This window comes from Tauraco erythrolophus, chromosome 2 (genome assembly GCF_009769465.1).
Source record: "Tauraco erythrolophus isolate bTauEry1 chromosome 2, bTauEry1.pri, whole genome shotgun sequence".
Lineage (NCBI taxonomy): Eukaryota > Metazoa > Chordata > Aves > Musophagiformes > Musophagidae > Tauraco > Tauraco erythrolophus.
Genome location: NC_141466.1, coordinates 36,748,405 through 36,769,413, shown reverse-complemented (window position 1 = coordinate 36,769,413; position 21,009 = coordinate 36,748,405). Strand labels below are relative to the sequence as shown.

The following is a 21,009-nucleotide window of genomic DNA, read 5'->3' as shown; positions in this document are numbered from 1 at the left end:
ACGGGCCCCTCTCCGAGGGGGCGGGCGGTCCTCTGTGCCTCCGGCAGGTCCTTGCCGCAGAGACCCGCTGCTCCTGCCGCCGCTGCTGCTGCTCGCCGGCTCCCTGTGCCCCACGGCGAGGCTGGGGACGCCGCCTCTGAGTGCCGAAGCCCCGGGCCTGCAGTCTGGTCACCTGAACTCGGTGTTTCAGCAGGAGTCGTGTCTCCCTCCCCAGTCTTTCGTCCTCCCACTCCATCAGAAGAGGGTTGCTGGAAAAAGGCAGCGTCCATTGGATCACAAATGGAGAAGTTAACTTAAGCTACCTGCTCTCGTAAATAGGCACACCATCAGTGCTACTGTAGAGATGTAGTAATATATGTCATACAGCACAAGCTGTAAGAGCTTATTTTAATGAAGCCATTCATACTGTCACTTTTGGGAGTTGTTTTGTGCTTTATTCCTGCTCTATTGTCAGGAGGTGTGAGTGAATCAGAGTGCAGTGAGTGTGATAGAATGATTAGAGTTGGAAGGGACCTTCAAGATATCTAGTTCCAACACCCTGGTGTGGGCAGGGACATGTTCCACTAGACCAGGTTACTGAAAGCCTCATCCACCCTGGCCTTGAAACCTCCAGGGATGAGACATTCATAGCTTCTTTAGGCAACCTGTTCCAGAGCTTCATTGCACTCAAGAGTGAAAGATTTCTTCCTTAACAGCTGATGAAAAATCAAAATCTACCCTCCTTTACTTTAAAGCCATTGTCTCTTGTCCTATTGCTCCATGGCCTTGTAAAAAGTCCCTCTCCAGCTTTCTTGTAGGTGTCCTTTAGGTGCTGGTAGGCTGCTAGGTCTCGTCAGAGCCTTCTCTTCTCCAGGCTGAACAACTCAGCCTGTCTTCATAGGAGAGATGCTCCAGCCCTCTGATTATCTTTGTAGCCCTGCTTTGGACTTGCTCCAGCAGTTCCATGTCCTTCTTGTGATGGGGACTCCAGAGCTGAACACAGTACTCCAGGTGAGATCTCATGAGAGCTGAGGGGCAGAATTGCCTCCCTCAGTCTGCTGGCCACACTTCTTTGGATGCAGCCCAAGATACGGTTGGCTTTCTGGGCTGCAAGTGCACATTGCCGGCTGGTGTTGAGCTTCTCATCAGCCAACACCGTCAAGTCTCTGCTTCTCCGTGCTGCTCTTAATGCATTCTCCACCCAGCCTGTACTTTTGCTTGGGATTGCCTCGACCCTTGTGCAGGACCTTGCACTTGGCCTTGTTGAACTTCATTAGGTTCACACAGGCCCACCTCTCAAGCTTGTCAAGGTCACTCTGCATGGTGTCACTTCCCTCCAGCGTGTCCACAACACCACACAGCCTGGTGTCATCTGCAAACTTGCTGAGGGTGCACTCGATCCCACTGTCCATGTCTCTAGCAAAGATGTTAAATAACACTGGCCCCAGTACTGACCCCTGAGGAACACCACTCGTCACTGGCCTCCACTTGGACATTGAACCATTGACCACAACTCTTTGAGTGCGACTATCCAGCCAATTCCTTATCCACGGAGTGGTCTATCTGTCAAATCCATGTCTCTCCAATTTAGAGATGAGGATGTCGTGCAGGACAGTGTCAAATGCTTTGGTGTCAAATGTCCAGGTAGATGATGTCAGTTTCTATATAGTAAGGACGTAGTCCTACTATACAGAAAGGGCATAGCCAGAAATCCACTTTCAGCAAATATTTATGTATTTGCTTTATTTAGGAAAAAAAAACCTTATTTAATTAAATATTTTTATAAGCATGTAATCTAGTCTAAGACTTTTTAGCTCCCTGTGGTACAGTTTCCCTAAACTAAATGTCTTTTCGTTCCCTGAAGAACTGAAAGCATCAAAAAAGACCGCTGGGGGGAGCAAATGACATGTGCAAACGCGGTCTCTCTGCGGAGGCTGAAAAGACCTCTCTGCCCAGACAGCATAGGAAATTTGGACACTTACACATCTACAACTTAAGAATTAATTTGGTGCCTAAATAATTATTTAGGGTTCAAAAATTAATTATATTCTTTGTGGCATCTGTGCTAAATCTGTATCTCATTCCTAATTTATCCTTTACCTTATCCTATGGGCCCTACCTTTTGCTGTTCTGCCTAGCTAAGCCCCTTGTCCCTGTTATCACCCTTTTCTTCATTATCTTTTGTTTTCAATTACCAGCTTCAGCTCTAGTAGCTTTTACTCCTGCAGCCTCACAGAAAATCCAGTGAGGTGCAACCTGGGATGCCAGGTAACCTGTGCTGTGAGATGGCAACCAATTTCTCTGACAGCAGGATAGCCAAGGGACGATATCAAGAATTTGCAGACTTCGTGCTGCCGTATGTGGGAGGGCTGACAAGAATGGGCATGTTAAATTTGTGTGGGAATCTGTTCTGCTATGGTTAAACTGGGCACGGGCTCTGTCAGCTATAGGGAATAGTCACAGTAGTGATGCGGTGACGCCGATGTGGTGGTATCATTTGTGTGGAACAGGCAGAGGAACAGGGAGACCCTCCGTCAAGCAGACACAGCTTGATGTGAAAGTTTTCCTTCAAGAAGTTTCAAAACAACCTGCAGAGGAGACATTTTGCCTGCGGGCCAAACTAAATCCAGTCCAGAAAAACCTCAAATTATGACCAATGGCATGTGAAGAGCCTCAGGACTTTTATGTGCTCATCTGTTCCATTTGTGTCAAATGACGTGCTAACAGCCATAGCCACAAAAGGCCAGGATGAATCTAGGAAAGGTGGCAAAAGGAGAGGACAGGAGAACATCCTCATTTCCACCGCAGTGGAATTGGCTGCTGTCTGATTTTGAACTGGACAAATTTAACAAGGTGATGTGGTGTGGCACACGTCCTCGTGGCCAAGGCTTGATGTGAGGACAAGTACTTCCATGTTGACAAAGCAACTGCAGTGAGGTGGCTGAACCAATTTCTGCTTACTGTTCTGCATGATGTGAAACAGAAAAGCTATTTAACGTACCGTACAGATCAGATCCACTGTTATTAGCCAGTTACAGCTCCCTCTTTTCAACTAGTTGTATCTGAGGCCGTATGTTCATCTGTAAGCTTGGCCTACACGTACACATTGCACTGTAACCACTAGGTTAATTAGAAGCGTGATTTTTCTTTTTACCAAAATAATTATATCCTCAGTAGCATAACTGGATGCAGTCACAGGGTATATATCTTACTTCCGTTCTTTAAAGAAATAAAGAATATAAAAATAAAGAATATCAGCATAAATACTTCAGTATATTCATTTTACCTTTTCACCAGTAAGCTAAGGTCTTGTTTGGATATTACTCCACGGTTTTACACTAAGGCAAACTCATTTATATCCAGGCAAGTACAACCAACGAATTTCATGTTCATGAAATTTTACAATGAGGTGCTGTGCGATGTGGTGCACTTCACGTTGATTTGTGCGCAGTTATGAGAAAAATGGGTCCAGAAAAAAAAAAAACCTTTATAAAAACATACATTTATAACATTCCTTTTTAATATTTGGAATAGCAAGATGATTTATTAGGCATTGAGTTAGCAATGAGTGATACACAGACATCCTATGTAGTCAAGGCCTCAGTGTGTTACATTTATTAACCTTTAAGGCAAGGAAGAAGCAAATATGTGCAGACTACCTAAGCATAAATGCTAAAATTACAAAATTTATTTCAAATACTGAAGTCTGATTTCAGGAGTATAAAATGAGCCTTAAAATTGTACAAAAACGAATGTATTGTAGTTAATCTAAAAGACCACCAATTGGCATTTATTTTTAATTGTATTCCATTAAGCTCCCAAAATGGTCGTCTTCTGTTACTTTTCCTATCACATTTTATAGGAAAGATGTAAATAATTAATACTTTTTAAAATAAAATCTAAAGAAATCAAATTTTATGCTGTTAAAACCACTAATATTTAGAACAGGCAAGGCAAATAAAATGCATTAACTGCCAAATAGATTATTTCGGGGAACAAATCTACATAACTTAAAGCATTAAATAAGAAGTTTTCAACGTAAATGTTACCGTTCAGAAGAAGAGATAAACCCCAGTGATTCACAGTAGGAGGTGGAACATTCAGGGCAGTAACCTCCGTTTGGTATCTTGTTATCTACATTAGAGATGGTTCTACAAAACAGACAGTTTTATCTCCTCTCTGGTCCAATTATGTTTCGCAATGAGGCAAAAGGAAAACTTGCTGGCTGTGGAGTTTTTCTCTAGAAATAAAAGTATTTGAGACTGTTTTAATAGCTTGAAACCTTGTTATTTTATCACCTGTAATTATACTAACACTGGTCTTTCAAGCCTCTTTAGACAGCAGGAGATCTTTAAGAGAAAAGCAGATCTTTCACTGGTTTTCAATTACTTAAAAGCTACTGATAGCTTAGCCCAAGATAGCCTCTACATTGTCTTGTCTGAAAGCACTTCCTCATTACTTCCTTTAAAATGACAATACTTGTAGAAATTAATCACATCTTTATTCTATATTAGTAGATTTCTTCCTGAGTATCCCCAGAATATAGGCTAATTATGTGGCTAAATGCACTTCCTTTATTTTAGATTCGAATCCAAATTAGGTAATGTAAAAAATTGACTAGCAACATAAATGCATCGAAGATGAAATACACCGTTTACACATGTGAGTTTTACCCTCCAGGCATTTCTGTGAAATACTTTAGCTGCTTGCCAGATGTCAGATCAGAATTTATTATTCTACCTGCATAAACCATTATCAGCGATGAAATAGTGTATATCACCACAGATCTTTTATAACCAGTGACCAGTCTCCTAGTCAAAGTTCATCGAAAACATTTTAAAATCTGAATTATTTTACATACACCACGACTGTATTTATGCTTTAATCAAACATTTATTTTTTAAAAGCTTAAAAACTTGATGTACTTGTGAAAACATAAATGTTTATCTATTTGTTTAGAAATTATAAAACAAAAGGGGACAACTTATACATACACTCATACCGAATTGGTTTTATATTAAAATCTAGACAAGGAAAAAAACTTTCTGCATTGGTTGGGACCTTTTAAATCCAGACTCAACTTCAGAATAAGATTTTACTTGGATCTTACTCATATTTAAAAGCTGAAGTTTACTTCAGGCACATCGCTGTAACTTGCAAATAGCTGGCAATCTTATTCCAGATGAGCTCAATATCGTTCTTAACATGGATAGGTTTTGATTCCCAAGTAATGCTTTGAAAATAGAAGATCTAGGTCATTACAATGTTCATTCTACTGCACAGTAAATTTAAATGTGGCACACACTAAACTTTATTCACCTCAGCTGTATTACTCTCTGAAAGCTGGAATTCGTCTCGACTCACTCTAAAATATGATCTACAGACACAGCTATGTTATTGGCATACATTGTCTGCCATAAGGAAAAAAAAAAAAACCACTCCTTAAAAAACTTGGTGTACCAGCTGAAGCATAAGCTATGCCAACAAAATCACCCCTTTGCAAGGATAAGCAGCATTTATTCTGATTACTCAATATAGCTGTAGTAGCAATCACTTTACAACGCCCACCAACTCCAAGAGAGTTTACAGCAGTCCCAGAATACCCTGCCTCTCTACAACGTCCACATTTGCTGCAGAACTCTCATCTAGAAGAAGAAAACAGCTCCCATGGCTGGCAAGCAAACTAAACCATGAAGATCAAATTGACCACCAAGCAGCACGTTATTACAGCTTCAAAAATGAACTGGCCTACTCATCTCCGTGGGATGCTGAGTTAATGCAGTCTTTCTGGCATCCCACAGCACAGCGCCTGCAAGCAACACCGTTTTCCCTTCCAAAAAAATAGTTTCTCCCAGTAGCTTCTGCAATTAAAAAATCTGCAGTATTTTAAATATGTGCCAATGACTTACATTAAAAAAAAATTCATTATGAAATGTGTAAGAAAAAAAGACCCTGCCTTGCTTGCATCCAGCTTTGTATGTAATTCATTCCAAAATCATTTTAAGTATCGCTGCTGCAGAACTCTGGATGCTATTTGAAACGCTACAGCCACCAGTGTGAAATGCGCCCTTCGGCGTACGGCAGAGCGCGTGGTGCCTCATTTATACAGTCCTGTTAGTCCTGGACTAAACATTCTCATCGTACCAACAGGACACGTCTGCCAACGTCGCAAAAGCGCCAGGTGAGAAACCATTAAGTCATTGAGGGCTTGGTGATAGATCCCTCTCGCCATCTTAACATCTGAATCAGTTTTACATCACTGTGGTACTGCAGTGAAATACCAGTCAGGAAAACTAACTTCTAAAGGTATATACGTTCTGTCCCCATAAACAAATATGTATGTGAGTACTGGCAACCTTAAGAAATTAGAGTTAAAATTCAGACACTTGATTACACTTGCATAGTTGTGAAAATTTATTAGTTACAGTGTAATTTTTGGTACAGGCAGAAGTAAAAACATATATTATGTAGAAAAAAATCACAGCTTTAAAAACTGGCTTACATTGTTTAAAATGAGTAAATCTGGTTGTATTTCAAGGCATTGGACTTCAATACTTAAATTTATGCCAAACCATCACACAGTGCAAGAAATATTCTGCAATAGTACAAATTCCATACAGCAGTCTTCAGAGTATTTAGTCTCACAGAATCTCAAGGTGGCAAAAAAACGCGCTGAATATTTTTCCATTTAAACACAAAACACTGTTGAAGTTAAATTTTTCTTTCTTTACATTACTCTCTATTACAAAAATATCAAATTGCGAATTTGACAGTGTATTCTACAAATAAATGCGCCATGGACAACAGGAATTGCAACTTTGGGACAGTTACTTTACAAAGCATATTATAAAAATAAATTATATGGCAAACATCAAACAAAATCAAGCACGTGCCTTAGGCTTTGCAAATAAAAGTGAAATTCAGCTGGCAGAAAGACTGCTTCTCTCTCTCCGACTACGCACTTTCAAAATACCAGCAAGGCCCTTCATTCTTAAAGCTCTACCAAGAAAAAAAAATATATAAAATCTAATGGAAGCAATAAATACTTCCACGGATAATCAGTAGCACGAGTGACCCTGGTGTAGGTGGCAGAGAGCTTCTGCAGTGATCCGTCCAACCGGTAAGGAGGGTAGTGCACACAGAGAGCACCGAGCGCGGTGGTAACTCACCGGGAGTTCATGCGTAACTGGTGAATGACGACACTCTCTAAAAGAGAAGAGAGCAAAACATTTGGTTTTATGAAACTGCACATGAATTACAAGCTACTTTAAAGAAGAACAATTACAGTGGCAGTGCAAAGCATTTCTCTTCTAGAAGTGTCTTGCAGGCTTACCCTCACATCACTGGTTGCTAAAAACTGTCCTGGCTAATGCTACAAAGGGAAACTAAATTAGTCCCAGGCTATGGCTCGGGAGCCCTTGGCTTCCACTTCAGTGTCAAGACCATCACTGGGTTGTCCATAGGGACAAAGAATAATATAGTTGAATGGATCAAACCGCAGGAACACTAAGGTTCCAGTCCCACACCCGAATCAGGTAGGGGGAGACTTGGAGTTGGGTCTCTTGTATCCTGTCTGAGCAAATCCATCAGAAACGTGCTGGCATTTCTGGAATGGGGATGAGGAAGAGGTACAAGGTCAATTCTCATTTTTAATTGAAATTTGGCTTAGAAACCTATGCTGGTTTTATTTAGCAAGTCTGCTTGAATTTTGCTACTGACTTTAATGGGGATAAATATCAGCCACAGCACGCAAAACTCAGTGTTGGCATTGTCTTTGAAAGGCTGGGTCTAACTTTGCCCGGGGTGTATTGTACAGGATCCCTGATCCTGATTAATCTCTGAGCCCTCCTGAAATACTAATGACCTGCTCTTCTGTTCTTCTGCCTATACATATGCACTGCTCTTACAGGCAACTTTTTTAATATAAGAATTTAGCCATCAATGATGTTTTTCTTTGAAAAGGTGTATTTTATGCATTTCAAATAAGGTAACTGTACCAATGCTAACTAGAAACATACAATAATACATTTTTAGAAACATTCATTTTCTTAACTGAAATTACTTGTTTTCTTTCTAAAGATTCCTCTTTTAACAGTCTGAAGAATTTTCAAAATTTAGACGACCCAGGAAATGACACTAATCATGTATGTATTCCCTTTTATGTTTTTATTGACTTCTGCCTTTGTCTGCTTCCTAACTAATATTTGCAAGATGACTGGTTAAGTTACATTATAGGGGGAAAGAAAATCAAAATATTTTCCGTGTACTCTTAATGCCAGAACTTTCCCACTAGATGGCAGATCCCCACGATGCTTTTCATACATGGTGAATCAGAAAAGCAGGGCTAAGGCAGCATTCAAGAACGTGTTAAGGCAAACGAAATACTAGAATTTCCCAAATAAAAAGTATTTCTTTCCCATACAATTTATCATTAACAAATGATATTCAACCTGTTCTCCCGAATTTGAGCAATGAATGTGAAGGAACCACAAACCACAGAAAGATTTTACCTTACAGCCAGTGCTGTTCTCTAACGTCAAGCTCTTGTGGAGCATGATGTAAAAAGCTGCATTTACTTACTATCAGATTATAACCTGAGGTGAACTCCCCCATTAACTTCAATGGGAGTCACACAAACTCTATATGATTTTTTTCTTAATATTCACTATGCACATTATATATTAATATGGAGTTTGGATACAAACTTTAAAAACTAAACAGGTAGCAGAAAAATATCATGCTCCTTGTAAAGGCAAAAGTACAGTAAATTTCTGAATCAGTCTTCCTCTTACAGACCAAATATAGCAATTATGCAAAAAGTAGGAGAAATAATTAAAAAATCAAGGTATTTCCACTTCTAGTATCCATTTGTTCATTCATTTCTCGCACACAGGTACATGTGTGCTCTTAGTTTTTCTAACATTTTTTTTGTATCGAAAATGTTTAGATGTAGAAATAAATATATGTATTTATACACATACACACACACACTGTTTAGATATATAAATAAACATATGTATTTATACACACACATACACACATACACTGTAATTACTAAAAGAGGTGTCCAAACAGTTATTAAAGTAACATTACAGTAGGATAGATTTTGTCGGAGTTCTGTAGGACTAACCTCTGTAGGAATACGATTATATATGTTAAGATATGATTACATAATTTTTCTAGGGTTATAGATGTGAACATTTCAAGGAGCTATGAATTCACTTAAAACTATTTATTTTAATGACAAGAAAAAAAACCTAAGTTAATATAAAACTGCTAATTCTGCTTTCAGTCCCACTGATGTAAATCAGAACTTCTCTAGAAAACACATAATTAACAGCCGGCCTATCAAAACTACCAGTTCATATAATGAAGCACATCAACTGACATTTTAACATATGAAGTTTAATTTCTTCTTACAATATATACAAACAAATAACACCAGATAATACAAAAAGGTATGTACCACAGACAACGCATGGCCAAGTGACAGAAGATAGAATCGTACATCAGTATTTCTATTTTTAAAATCCTGTTGAAGAGTTTTTGAAGTGAAGAATCATTCATACCTGAGTGATTCACACCTGACTCAGAGCTGATAGCTCTACATCTGTGAGTAGTTAACCCTGATTGCATCTTCCAGAAAGTCAAGTAAGAGCAATGTGAAGGGAGTAAGAAAGATTCAAAGTGAAGTTAACATCTGTAATGAGAAGGGTTGCACGTTGTTTGCTTGAGAGAGCTCAAGCAAAATTAAGGGAAAGAGGGTAATTCACACCAACATAGGGGAGAAAAACATTCCCCTAAATGAAAAAAAGTTTGAAAGATGAGCTCACAGAAACTCCTGACAGCAAACTACAGGTTTCAAAGCGACTCAATGGAATCGGCCACTGATGTGTGATGGGAACACATAATTGGTCTGAAAATTGTCCTGACTGTTGCAGCTTATGCCAAGCACCTGAAACCCAGCAAGACAGTACCTTACTCTCTTTAAAGATGTGCTCTTCCATATCTGATCAGAGTCACTGAATAGTCACGTAAATATTGACCATGTTTTAGATCATGTGTAGCATATTTAAGGCAGTAACATGACTTGGCATGTAATTGGCATGAATCAACATATTAATGTTACTTTAGAGATTACTCACGATACCCATTACTATGTGCTGTAAGTGGTCTGAGATATAAATATGGTACCATGCATACACTATGGGGATATTCAGAACAGTCACAAAGTGTTATTTGTTTTTTGAAAAATCACACTAATGGGTGTCACGAAAGGAAAAAGTGCGCAAAATAAATCAGAATCTCTGTTTTTCCTTCTATTGTTTACTTAGCATGTTTACCGATCTGAGAGAAATCCCCCAGGCATTATGAATGAAGATGTACACTCCCTCATTTTCAGTCACGCTGACTCAAATGTATTGCTCTGCTAGTGACTACATTAGGAACAGTACTACATTGTAACAGCAACTCAGGGGACGGGATCTAATCTATAGAACACAGTGGAAAACTTATTAGGAACTAGATTCAAAATCACAGAGATCATCTGGGGAACTGAGGGTGCACCCTCTCAGTCCATGTGTGCTGCTCATGAATGGGTTGGCCCTTTCCCTGCTCTTCCCCCTCTCCACCTTACTGCTGTCCTAAACCGTATGTTTCCGCTGCTGGGCTTGAGTTACCAGAACTGCTTATATGCCCACGCAGTCAGCCAGAACAGGGCATCTCTCCAGCTGACATTGAACCCTACCAAAAATACAAAGATTGGTTGTCAGCCAGCTTAGTTCCTGATGAAGCACTGTAATTATCGTTATTGCTCTGTGTTGAGTGCATTTTGCTACTGAAACTGTTCCACTTCACCAAAAAAAAAAAAAAAAAAAATACAGAGAAAAAGGTAAGAGAGAGAAAACATGAGGATGAGTCATTCAAGATAACCACCTGGGCAGAGGAAGGTTTGGTTTCTGCATTGTAATCCAGTAATGTAGAATACACAAGAAGCCTGTAAATAAAGGCCCTAATATTTTCCTGTGGACTGGTGTCTCAGAGTTTGATTCTTTGGTGCCTAGTCCAGTCTGAGGTCTGAACATAGCTTGTCCTTGTGGTATTTCTGACATCACTCTCTCGTGTTCATTCTTTGATGTTGTATGAAGGTGAGCTCATGCTACATTCTTCCGCGCAGTGAGGCACTGCTAAGGTCTTGTTTCTCTTCTCTGTCACCCTTCTTATTAAACTGGAAGAACTTCTTATTCTGGAGACCCCTATTGCTTTGTCAGATTTGGTTGAAATTGGTTAACGTGCTCAATGTTATTCATCAACGAAGGACAGATGGAGGGGTGGGTGAACACAGACACTTCATCTTACAAGCCTTCTTTTCACAAAAGGTGAGGCTCAAAGGCAGCCTTTGGAACAGGGACCAGAATCCGAGGGGGGCTCCCTCCTCCTACTTCAATATCCTGACCACTCAACCACTCTCTTGTTTCTGCTCAGTGAATACTGAAGCCCTCCATGCAAAACAGCACAGCCTTTACAGGAGGGAATGAGAATGCCACCTTCTTCCTCCTCAACTGTCTGTCAGCGCCAATGGTGAAATCTGTCTGGAGCTGATGTGAGTGTCAGTCTCCTCAGATACTGGTGAGAAAGGGGACCCGTCTCCTACCTCCTACCTCAAGGTTTCAATCTAAAGCTTTTTTAAACAAGCAGCACTACCCCTACATTTGTGTGGTATTTGATCTACTAGGAGGCATTCATGATTCCAGTCACTTCAAAACAGCCACTGGTTTCCTACGCCTGCCGCCTTTCTTCTTCTGGCCCGAGAACCTGGAACTAAGCTATGTTAAAGCAAGCCTTTATGCATTTTGCCAGATTCCTTTTAGTTCAGATCAGTTCCTCAGTTAAGTTCAAACACTTGTGTCAGCTCAAGGGACAACCATGTGGAAGTAAGTACTTTCTTGGCTGAAGGCGATGAAGACAGGACTACAGCTTTTGACTCCAGTGTGGGGTTACATCCTGACTTTAAGTAACCATAAAATTGTGGCTCGACTTAAAGTCCTTAGAGGAAACACAAGAATACCTAGATTATGGATCTCTATTAGGTTCAGTGGCTGCAGTGCTAGTGCAGTCACAACTGAAACACTGACTAGACAAGGGCAGTGGAAGAACTTCAGGAAGATTTCAGGATGCCTCTGGGGGCTTAGGCACTGTCTTTAGACATGGTTGTCTAAATTGCCTTCTGGAGCTGACCTACTGAATCTTACTGTAGTCATTAAACATAACTGTCTTCAGATTCAGAGGAAATTCCAATATAATAAAGATAGTTACACTTCAACTTTAAAGACTTCTGAACTATAGGCTTTCTTTTTTCTTCATCTTACCCTTCTTCTACCTTTAAGAAACAAGAATCTTGGGTCAAAACGGATGTTAAAAATGATGAGTATACCTAAATACCTATTTTTAGTTAACGGTTAAACCAGGAGCCTGATTCCAACTCTTTAGGCTTCTGCTATGGAGCAGAAGTTCCTCTTTGTTGTGCTGCCCCTGGGAAAGATAACAGTATCCTCGGTCTGACCTGTCTTGAATTTCTTGAGTTCATCTCATGACATCCTACTGACGCTACAAGAGTAATCCCTGGCTTGTGCCCGCAGTTCTGGTTCAGTTGTGCTAGTTTATGTGTCCTGGATTTCAGGTACTGTAAGGCTGGTTTGTTTCTTCAGGTGAATTAGCTTCTTAGATCTCAAGCAAAACAAACAAATTTTTCAACCACAGGCACACACAGAATATTGCCTTGGGTATAGCAACAGTTAACTAAGGAACTAAGTTTCTTTGAAACAAGGATCTGAAAAGGGAGGCTTAAGGCAGCTGTAGTTCATCACTGTATCAAGCCACATTAGCTTGGGGCTCATGTTCAGAATATTTAACTGACTGTTTTGACCTGAAGACTTGCTTCAGTGCCAGTGTTTAGAGTGAATATCCAGCAAAAAGCTCTTAATAATGTGTTTTTTTCAAACATCTGCTAATATGTCTGTGTTACAATAAGAACAGTAACATCTCGGCAACAATTTATTGACAAATTGAGGATTTTAAGTGATAGCAATTAGTTGAAAGAATCTGATGTATTTCTGGCATAGTAACTCACATTGCTTGCTACTACCTCCAGTTTTCAAATTTTATCTGAAATACTGGGAACTGAGTGTTACGAATAATGCTACTAGCATGAACCTGATTTTCACGTGTCATAGGAACGAGAACCTTAAAATTCATGGGTATTGCAGGTGCTACACATGTAAAAATTGAAACCTATTTCTCTTCTGATGTGGCAGCAGCTTTTACACCACGGACAAAATGCCCTTCATGTGAATAACAAAATGCCAGCTTTATGCTGGGATAACGGCCATATCTGGATCTTAAATTGGAGAGCAATGCAAAGTGCAGACTGAAGACTAAACATTGCTTGGACTGAATATAATTTTGTTGACCTTCTGTGGCAGATTCTTCCATCGAATCTCTTCTCCCAGACGGAAAGCTATTTAATATTTCACCCACTGGTGCATTTTCTTTTCTGTGAATTGTATTTGGCATTTATTGGTGGTCTTCCTGCCTTGCCTTCTGAAAGCTATTTCTAACCACTGGGTACTTTACAGCGTGCTATGGTGGTTGAGGTATTGTACAAGCTTTAAAACCCTCATTTATCAGTGTGCTCGGATCCATTTCTTTTGGTTGTGACTTTCTTCTGTGGAAATTGATCACTTAATGGAAATGCCCTTTAATGACTTTACTATTATTAAATAAGCAATCATAACAATCATTGGCATCCACACCATTTCCATGCTGGAACAATTCCTTAAAACATGCTTAAAAATGCAAACATATAAATGAGGAAATCACAAAGAGGGAAGGAAAAACAATGAATTGCCATGGTTATCTTGAGGCAGTCTGTATTTAAGACAAACTATTTAGAACAACTGAGAATTGACAGTAACTTCCGTACCAAACCTGATGTCTTTCACTGTCAGTACCTGAGCTGTGCCTTTAGATAGCAAATCCTGCCACCAGCAACCTGTGCTGACTTCCCCTCTAACACATAAGGATGCTTGGCAACTGAGGTTTAAATATAGCACAAGTTCATCCAACCAGGAAAACTGAAAACCTAGTGAAGTCAATGGAGTGACTTGCTTCACAGCTTTTAGTGGTCTTTGGAGCAAGCACAAATGGACTTCATTGATTTCAGCCAGATCAATGCTTCTCAAGCTTTTTCTAAAGGCTAAACACCTTTTGGCTCACTTGCCTTCATCTGACCCTTGAGCTGGCAGTATCCCAGGGTGCATAAGTCAGGGACCTGGTTGTTAAGTACTATCTACAAGTGTTAACCCCCTCTGGAAGAAATAAGCTGCTGCTTGGCACTGCTGCTGCTGAACATTGTGCAACCTCCCTACCCCCTTGAATTTTGTAACTGCCTCGAGAAAGCAGCTCACCACTGAGAAATGCTGATTTGGATAGGTGCTTCCTAGAGAGAAGGCTGGTCACAGGGTGCCCATTCTTTCTCTCTCCATCTCCCTCCTGCACTTGAGGTACTAGCTTCCATTAAAACAGGACCTCAAGTGTGCTGTCTCCTGGCATTGCTTCCCTAGGCAACGTGGCATCTCAATAGTGTGATCACAGGCAGGAAGGAAAGTGCCATAGCGAAGCGAAGGTGGAAAGTGATCCGTTAAGGTGGAAGACAATCTAGCAAAAGCAACCAAACTTCCCTCAATCTATTAAAAAGTGACCAAGTCTGTCATTAAGAATTCCTGAACTAGATTAATAACCTAGTGCAGTTGCCCCGTTCTCACTTCCTAGGCTGAAAATCTTCCTGGTGTACAACTGCCTTTTAAAAAATTTTTTTAAACTTCAGTAAGAAAACAAAAGAATGTTGTTACTTAAGTAGTTAGTGCACACACTTATTAGTTTGTTGTAAGTGACAGTGGCAGGACTTTATTAGTACAAGCAAACGTGAGCAACTACGCAGACAGGGCGCTGACTTCCATGGTAGCAGTCAAACCTGCAGAACATACCCCCTGAGCCACCGCCATCAGCCCTGACCCCCGCCCAGGGAGGCAGAGCTGCTGGCCGAAGATTTCTTCAGTTCTATTTTCATAGACTGAGTCTCGGCACGAGGCTCGAATTTTGGCACATTTCCTGCTCCTGGGGCTGCCACTACTGGCTTTCCTGCTTTCATACCTTTTGACACAGGAATGCGGGTGGGTGTAGGTCTCGGGGATGACCCATCCTGTCCTGTCTGCAAAAGAGAGAGACAGAGAGAAATGACATGAACAGAGGACTTTCTTCTCATGTATGCTCAACCTTATACTTTTCATTGGTTCTTCATTTACCTCTCAAGCAACAATGTCCCACATCATGCCTACTAACAAATTAATGTTCACTGGAACCTGGCCGTAGCACATATTGTTAGAGTAAGGCTGAAGGTAAGGTCAGGATCAAACGAGTTTCCCAGAGCTGAGGTCCGGTGTTTTGGATCAAGATGTCACAGGGATGGGAATCCCTGCAAAACTCCAATTCCACAGCACAACACAGTGCAGGACGGCCTTAGAGGCTACCGAAACACTGGCTTAGCTGTCAAGACAGGTACAATATTAGCATCTTGCACAGAGACTAGCATGGGCCCTCGAAACAGTATAGTCACGTGAGGCTAATGCTGAACCCAGAGTAACTGCCATATTTTCAGAGCTGGGGCAAGACTTCTCAGCATTATAGATAAAATTCAACTTTGCTTCCCAAAACATGCTGGGGCCATGGCTGGGGCCACGGCTGGGGCCACTTATTTCTGCACTGGGAAGTGCAGGGGGCTGGCAGAGAGAGACAGAGCAAAGATTTGGATTTCCTCTTCCTGTAGCTGTGGGAGGAGGGATGTGGGAGAGGATTCTCCCCCTCTGAGCTCTAGTCACAACTTGTTGAACTGATGAGGGTGAAGCAGGCAGCCTAGGTTTCCAGGGATACCCCAAGGCTGTGCGGACATGGTCACTTTACTTTCTCTGCCAATCTGGTGCCCTGGACAACAGCCTACCAAGCACACTTATTCTCAAGTTTGAGGACTTCAGAATGAAAAAAAAATTAAAAATGGCCTAAACGGTTGAGGACCCAAGCATGGGGCTGGCAGACCCGACATGGCTCCTGCCAGAGATCTGTGCCCTTCTGGAGTACCAGTTGGAGGCCAGGCTGGCTATCTTATAGCTTTGAAAATGCAATCAGTACACACATCTAGGCAAATGAATCCCACTGTGTAAACACACAGAGAGCACTTGGATAGGACAAAAATATTCAAAAAGGCCAAATGGTACTTTCTGTCTCCACTGGCCGGATAATGTTGCACATACTCTGCAAGGCCAAAACTGGAAGTTTCCCCTTAGGGACCATAACCTAAAGAAAATACTTATGACAATTCTGAAAGGAAGATATGTTTTATCTTCTGCAGTGTGCAATACAGACACAAATGTTAATGGTGACAACTTCAGTGTCTCAGCTGAATTTCCTGTGTGACTTTTTTCTGTTCAGGTGACGGATGAAGACTCAGATCTCACAAATATTCATAAGGTCCTGGAATCCCAGATAGACCCATCTGCTAAATGACTGAATTCTGCCACTTACAACATGTAAGCAAAACAAAACTAAACTGCTGAAACAGACAGAATTAGGGGATCACGTCGACTGCAACATGTATTTGCACGTTTACTTAAAAATGCTCTTAAAAAACACTCCTCAAAGGAGCATTTTTCTCTCTCGAATGATTTCCAGCCAGTAGCATCAGTCTTCTGTCTGCATCCTGAGTATTCAGAAAAACCATTCCTTAATCTTCTAAGAACAGTTCAAAACCCGATGCGTGCACAAAAAAAAAAAAAAATCACAATTGGAAAACTTGAATGCTGTCTGCCTGGCAGGAAGGAAGCCATTTTCAATAACTAAAAGCAACATTTACAATAGCAGTCTAAAGGCTAATATGGAACTCACATGTAGATGTCAAAACAAGTTAGGCCCATACAATTCTGTAGGGCAAAACATGCAAATGCATTCCATCAGCCTTGGAAAATATGTCAACATCCCAGGGAACCCAAATGACAAACATCTTGTACTCCCTGAAAGAGCTCCACAGTGTGTAAACATGAGGCAATCAAATGAAGTAGCTGGAATCTCAGGCATTTCTTCAGCTTTATTCACATGTAAATTATTAACTAAGGATTTGGGTGCTTTCAAGTTACTCATTTCAAGCCTAAATCACTCAAACGCACTTTAAAAAGAACTCTAACTTGCTATAAACGTCTTAGCTGCCTTCCTTATGGCATACTAACGTGTTGATCATATGGAAGCCAATGCCTGCTTCACACGCAGCTGCAAAAGCATTTTGTGTTTGCTGAGCGAAATGGCACAAAGGTGGCTCTTCACCAAGCAGCCCCCTTCGGCGAGAGTGACGGGGTAAGCAAGCAGAGGACACTCTCTGGTATGCATCTGTAGCGTCTGTGGCAGAGAACACCCACAGGACTTGACTGTCTCTTGGTCATTTCTTTAAAGAACCAAGCTCTAAGCAATTCCCTCCAGCCCTGTTTGTCTGTAGGCTGCTGTCTTCTGATTGATACAGAAGTTCTTCTTGAGTTCTCCCAGTTCTTCTGGAACGCGGCTCCAACCAGAAGCCAACTCTTACGCAGTCGGCATGGAGCACCCGAGACATGGCCTGCTGGCCACGGAACGATGCTGGCTCTGAATGGGCTGCACGTGGTGCTGGAACAGCACAGGGAGCCAGAGCCAGGTTAGTAAATACTTTACTAAGAGTGAGATAAATACATGCAGCCGCTAAGCTGGTTAGGTCAATAATCAGCGCTCGCTGCAGACACTGGGGTTAAAGTAACACTGGACAGTCCCATTAAAGGAGGAAAAAGCAATTTGAATGTACAGAACATTTAGCATGTTTTAGTGGTTTATAACAGATCCCACTTAGGGCGTTTTACTGACATACAAAAAGAGTGCTTTCATGCACACAGATACTTTTGGAATATTTTCATAACACAGGTGCTTTTTCAGCACTTGTTCTCAATCAGATCAGGAACCAGCTTGCCCTGGACAGAAATGGTTCAGTGTAGTGGTTAACAGAAGTATCTAGTGCAACTTGAGATGCCCTGGGCTATTCAAGCTATCTGCATAGGGCTTACCAGGCAGAGGACCCAAGGAGACCTGCAACCTCAGATAAAGCAGCTGGAAGTCAGGTAGGCTACTTGACAGCACTTAAAATGACACTGAAGAAGTATGTTTAGGCAATTGAATCCTGAAAGGGTGGGACTTGAGATCTAATATACAGTCAGTGGAGCCCTGTGGGTAATTCAGCTCACACTGAAGCTAGTGGCATCTCAACTGAATCACCCTCCAGTCTCCACCAAGCCAGCGCACAGGGCTCAGTGCTGGCAAGGGTACTGATGACTCCGTACTGACTCAGTTGCCCGCACTGAGGCATCTTGTGCCATCTGAGGTATCCTGTCAGCTTCCACTGCAGAAAGGTACAGGTCCATGTTATATCTCCCAGCCTCATGGACATCTCTCAACTGCCATAGGGCACATAGATAGCACCATGCACCTCTCTACGATGAGTGAGCTGACTCCCCGCTCTCTAGTAACTCTAACAGAAGCTTAGACTATATATGGGACACCTGCAAAGAACTAAATTTAGATGCTGATCTCAAAATTAAATGCTGCACAAATGAAAGTAGCCTTATAGCTGCTTTAACGTGTGCCCAGTTGGCTCTGGCACCCAACAGCCTTGCAGCCACGCGCCGCTGCCTCGGTCACAGGACACCCTGCGTGGTTGGTGCCGTGCCACTGCGCTGGCTCTGCTGCAGCCAGGATTCCCTCTGCTCCCTGCAGATTTGCACGTCACCGAATTCACTGTGTACCCTGGCAGCGTAAACAGCCTGCACTGGATGCCAGACTTGTAGGAGATGAGGAGCTCAGGGATGAAGTGATTATAGGACTGACGCTCATCCTGGTAGCCAAAGAAGATCAAATTCACCAGCAATCCTACAGCCAAATTTAAGGCCTAAATCAAAAACCAGGATACAGGCACCACAGTTGGTCTTTTCCCAAATCATATTTAGTTTTATTCTTTTTTTTTTTTAATGTAAACTATATGAACTGTCCTGGGAACAGGGACTTGGGCTAATGTGCTAAGGCAAGACGAACAACCAGGCTGCAGTTTCAGGCTCATTTTGGTCTGCATATCCTCTGGTCTCAGAATCTTGAATGTTTGTCTGTTCAGTGGTCCATCTGTAACAAAAACATTATCTGCTAGGTCTGCTAGGGTGGTCCAAGTATTTTCCTGGGAGTGGGCTTGACTCTAATCAAGCTAAGGAGGACCAAAACCCAATTTTTCCACTTCTGTGGAGAAGTAATTATAATTATATTACCCAAATCTATAGGCTATCATATAAAAGGCAGTTACCAGTTTAGGATTTGGTTCTTTTTTTTTTTAATCAAAGTGGCAATGGTTCTGATACATGCTTAATTCAATCCAACTGGCCAAACAGTCTCCATCACATCAGCACTGGGATCCAGGATGCACCAAAGCTCCTGCTGCGGAGATCCCTGTGGGACTGGACTACGCTGGGTGGCAGTGCTGGTGCGATGAGGCCAGTTGCTCAGCTGGCCAGCCCTGCCTTTGTGCAGCAGGCAGAGCATGAAGTGCCTCCAAAACATTGGAGTCCAGAAAGTTCAGGTGGCAGTGGAGAAACAGTCACTGATGGTGCCTTTTTTGGTTGATCATTTTGGTTAAGTGCTCAAAAACTTCCCACATTCTCCTTCAGGTGCCTGTGTCTTTCTTTGGATCAAGGTCTCATTTTATCTAAATCAAAACTGTTGCAGACTCACAATAGGACTTGGATCAGGAGAATATAAATCTCTAGCTGCTCTAGAGTGTATGTTGGTGCAAATCAACAAAACAATAACACCCCTTAATCCATGGGATTCAAACATCATGATGATCCATCATGAAACCACAGTCTCTGATTTTGGACCCATATAGGCAAGGAGACACCACAGCTGAGGATGAACCTTTAGAAGTACCATGTATGCACCTTAAAATTAACTTCTCCTGCAGTATTGAAGATGAACTCTACAAATTCAAATTGGAAGAAGAGCTAAATGTTTTCAAATATGAAAACAATAACTGCAAATTTGTTATACCAACAGACGAGAGCTAGGAACTTCACAATGATTTTTGCCTTGGTAGCTTGACACTGCATTAATACACTGTACAAAGCATCTTGTATGAGAAGAGTTAAGAAAAAAATTAAAACCAGTGAGCTAAGAAAGTAGTTTTGTATCAGTTTGTTGTCTTTGATTTTATGAACTCAAACTCTCAAAATTGTATCAATGTTGGTTTCTTCTAGGGTTACTGAGTAAACGATCACAACTTGTTTTTTCTGACTAAGGGTATTGAAATGTGTTTGTAAAGTAGTCATTTGCAAAACAGATGGTGAATATACAACTTTTTTTTTGGGGGGGGCGGGGGGGATGGTTAGGGAAGAAAAGGCACACTTGGGCTTGTTCAAAGTTCCCTGCTTATCTGACTAGGGACTTTAAAAAAGGGAAGCATATGATAAAGTAAATCTTATGGTTGAACTATTTTCCTTACATTCCAAATTGGGGAGGATGAAGTGAAGAAAGAAGCCACTTTTTAGCCAGATAAAAACAAAACAAAAAAGTGTTGTCTGCCATGGTTCAGTGCATCATCACAGTAGAGACAGACATCTAGTGAAAAAGAATGAGGCACTCTTAAAAAACAAGTTTTCCAAGCTTCTGAGAGACAAAGGAGTTTGCAAATGAACTAATTCAAGACTTTTTTAAAAAATTAACAGTTGCCTCTAGTAGGACAACACTGTACAGTAAAATATCTACAGTACACTATATATGTGGGGAGAGAGAGAGGGCAGAGAGAGAGGGCACGCACATGCAATCCCAAGTAGATCCGTATGGCGAATGCAAGTTTTCTTAAGTCAGAGGGCT

At 41.3% G+C, this 21,009-nt stretch overlaps 1 protein-coding gene across 2 annotated transcripts in view; it reads right to left on the bottom strand.

Annotated features, from left to right (window-relative positions):
- Positions 1-15,040: 15,040 nt before the first annotated feature.
- FILIP1 (filamin A interacting protein 1) overlaps positions 15,041-21,009 on the bottom strand; it is a 55,559-nt gene continuing 49,590 nt past the window's right edge. Inside the window, exon 5 of one of the 2 annotated variants that reach the window (XM_086608268.1) lies at positions 15,041-15,247. In XM_086608268.1, the coding sequence (XP_086464394.1) occupies positions 15,041-15,247 (207 nt within the window). The remainder of the gene's footprint in view (positions 15,248-21,009) is intronic. The other variant, XM_086608269.1, reaches the window with a different exon arrangement.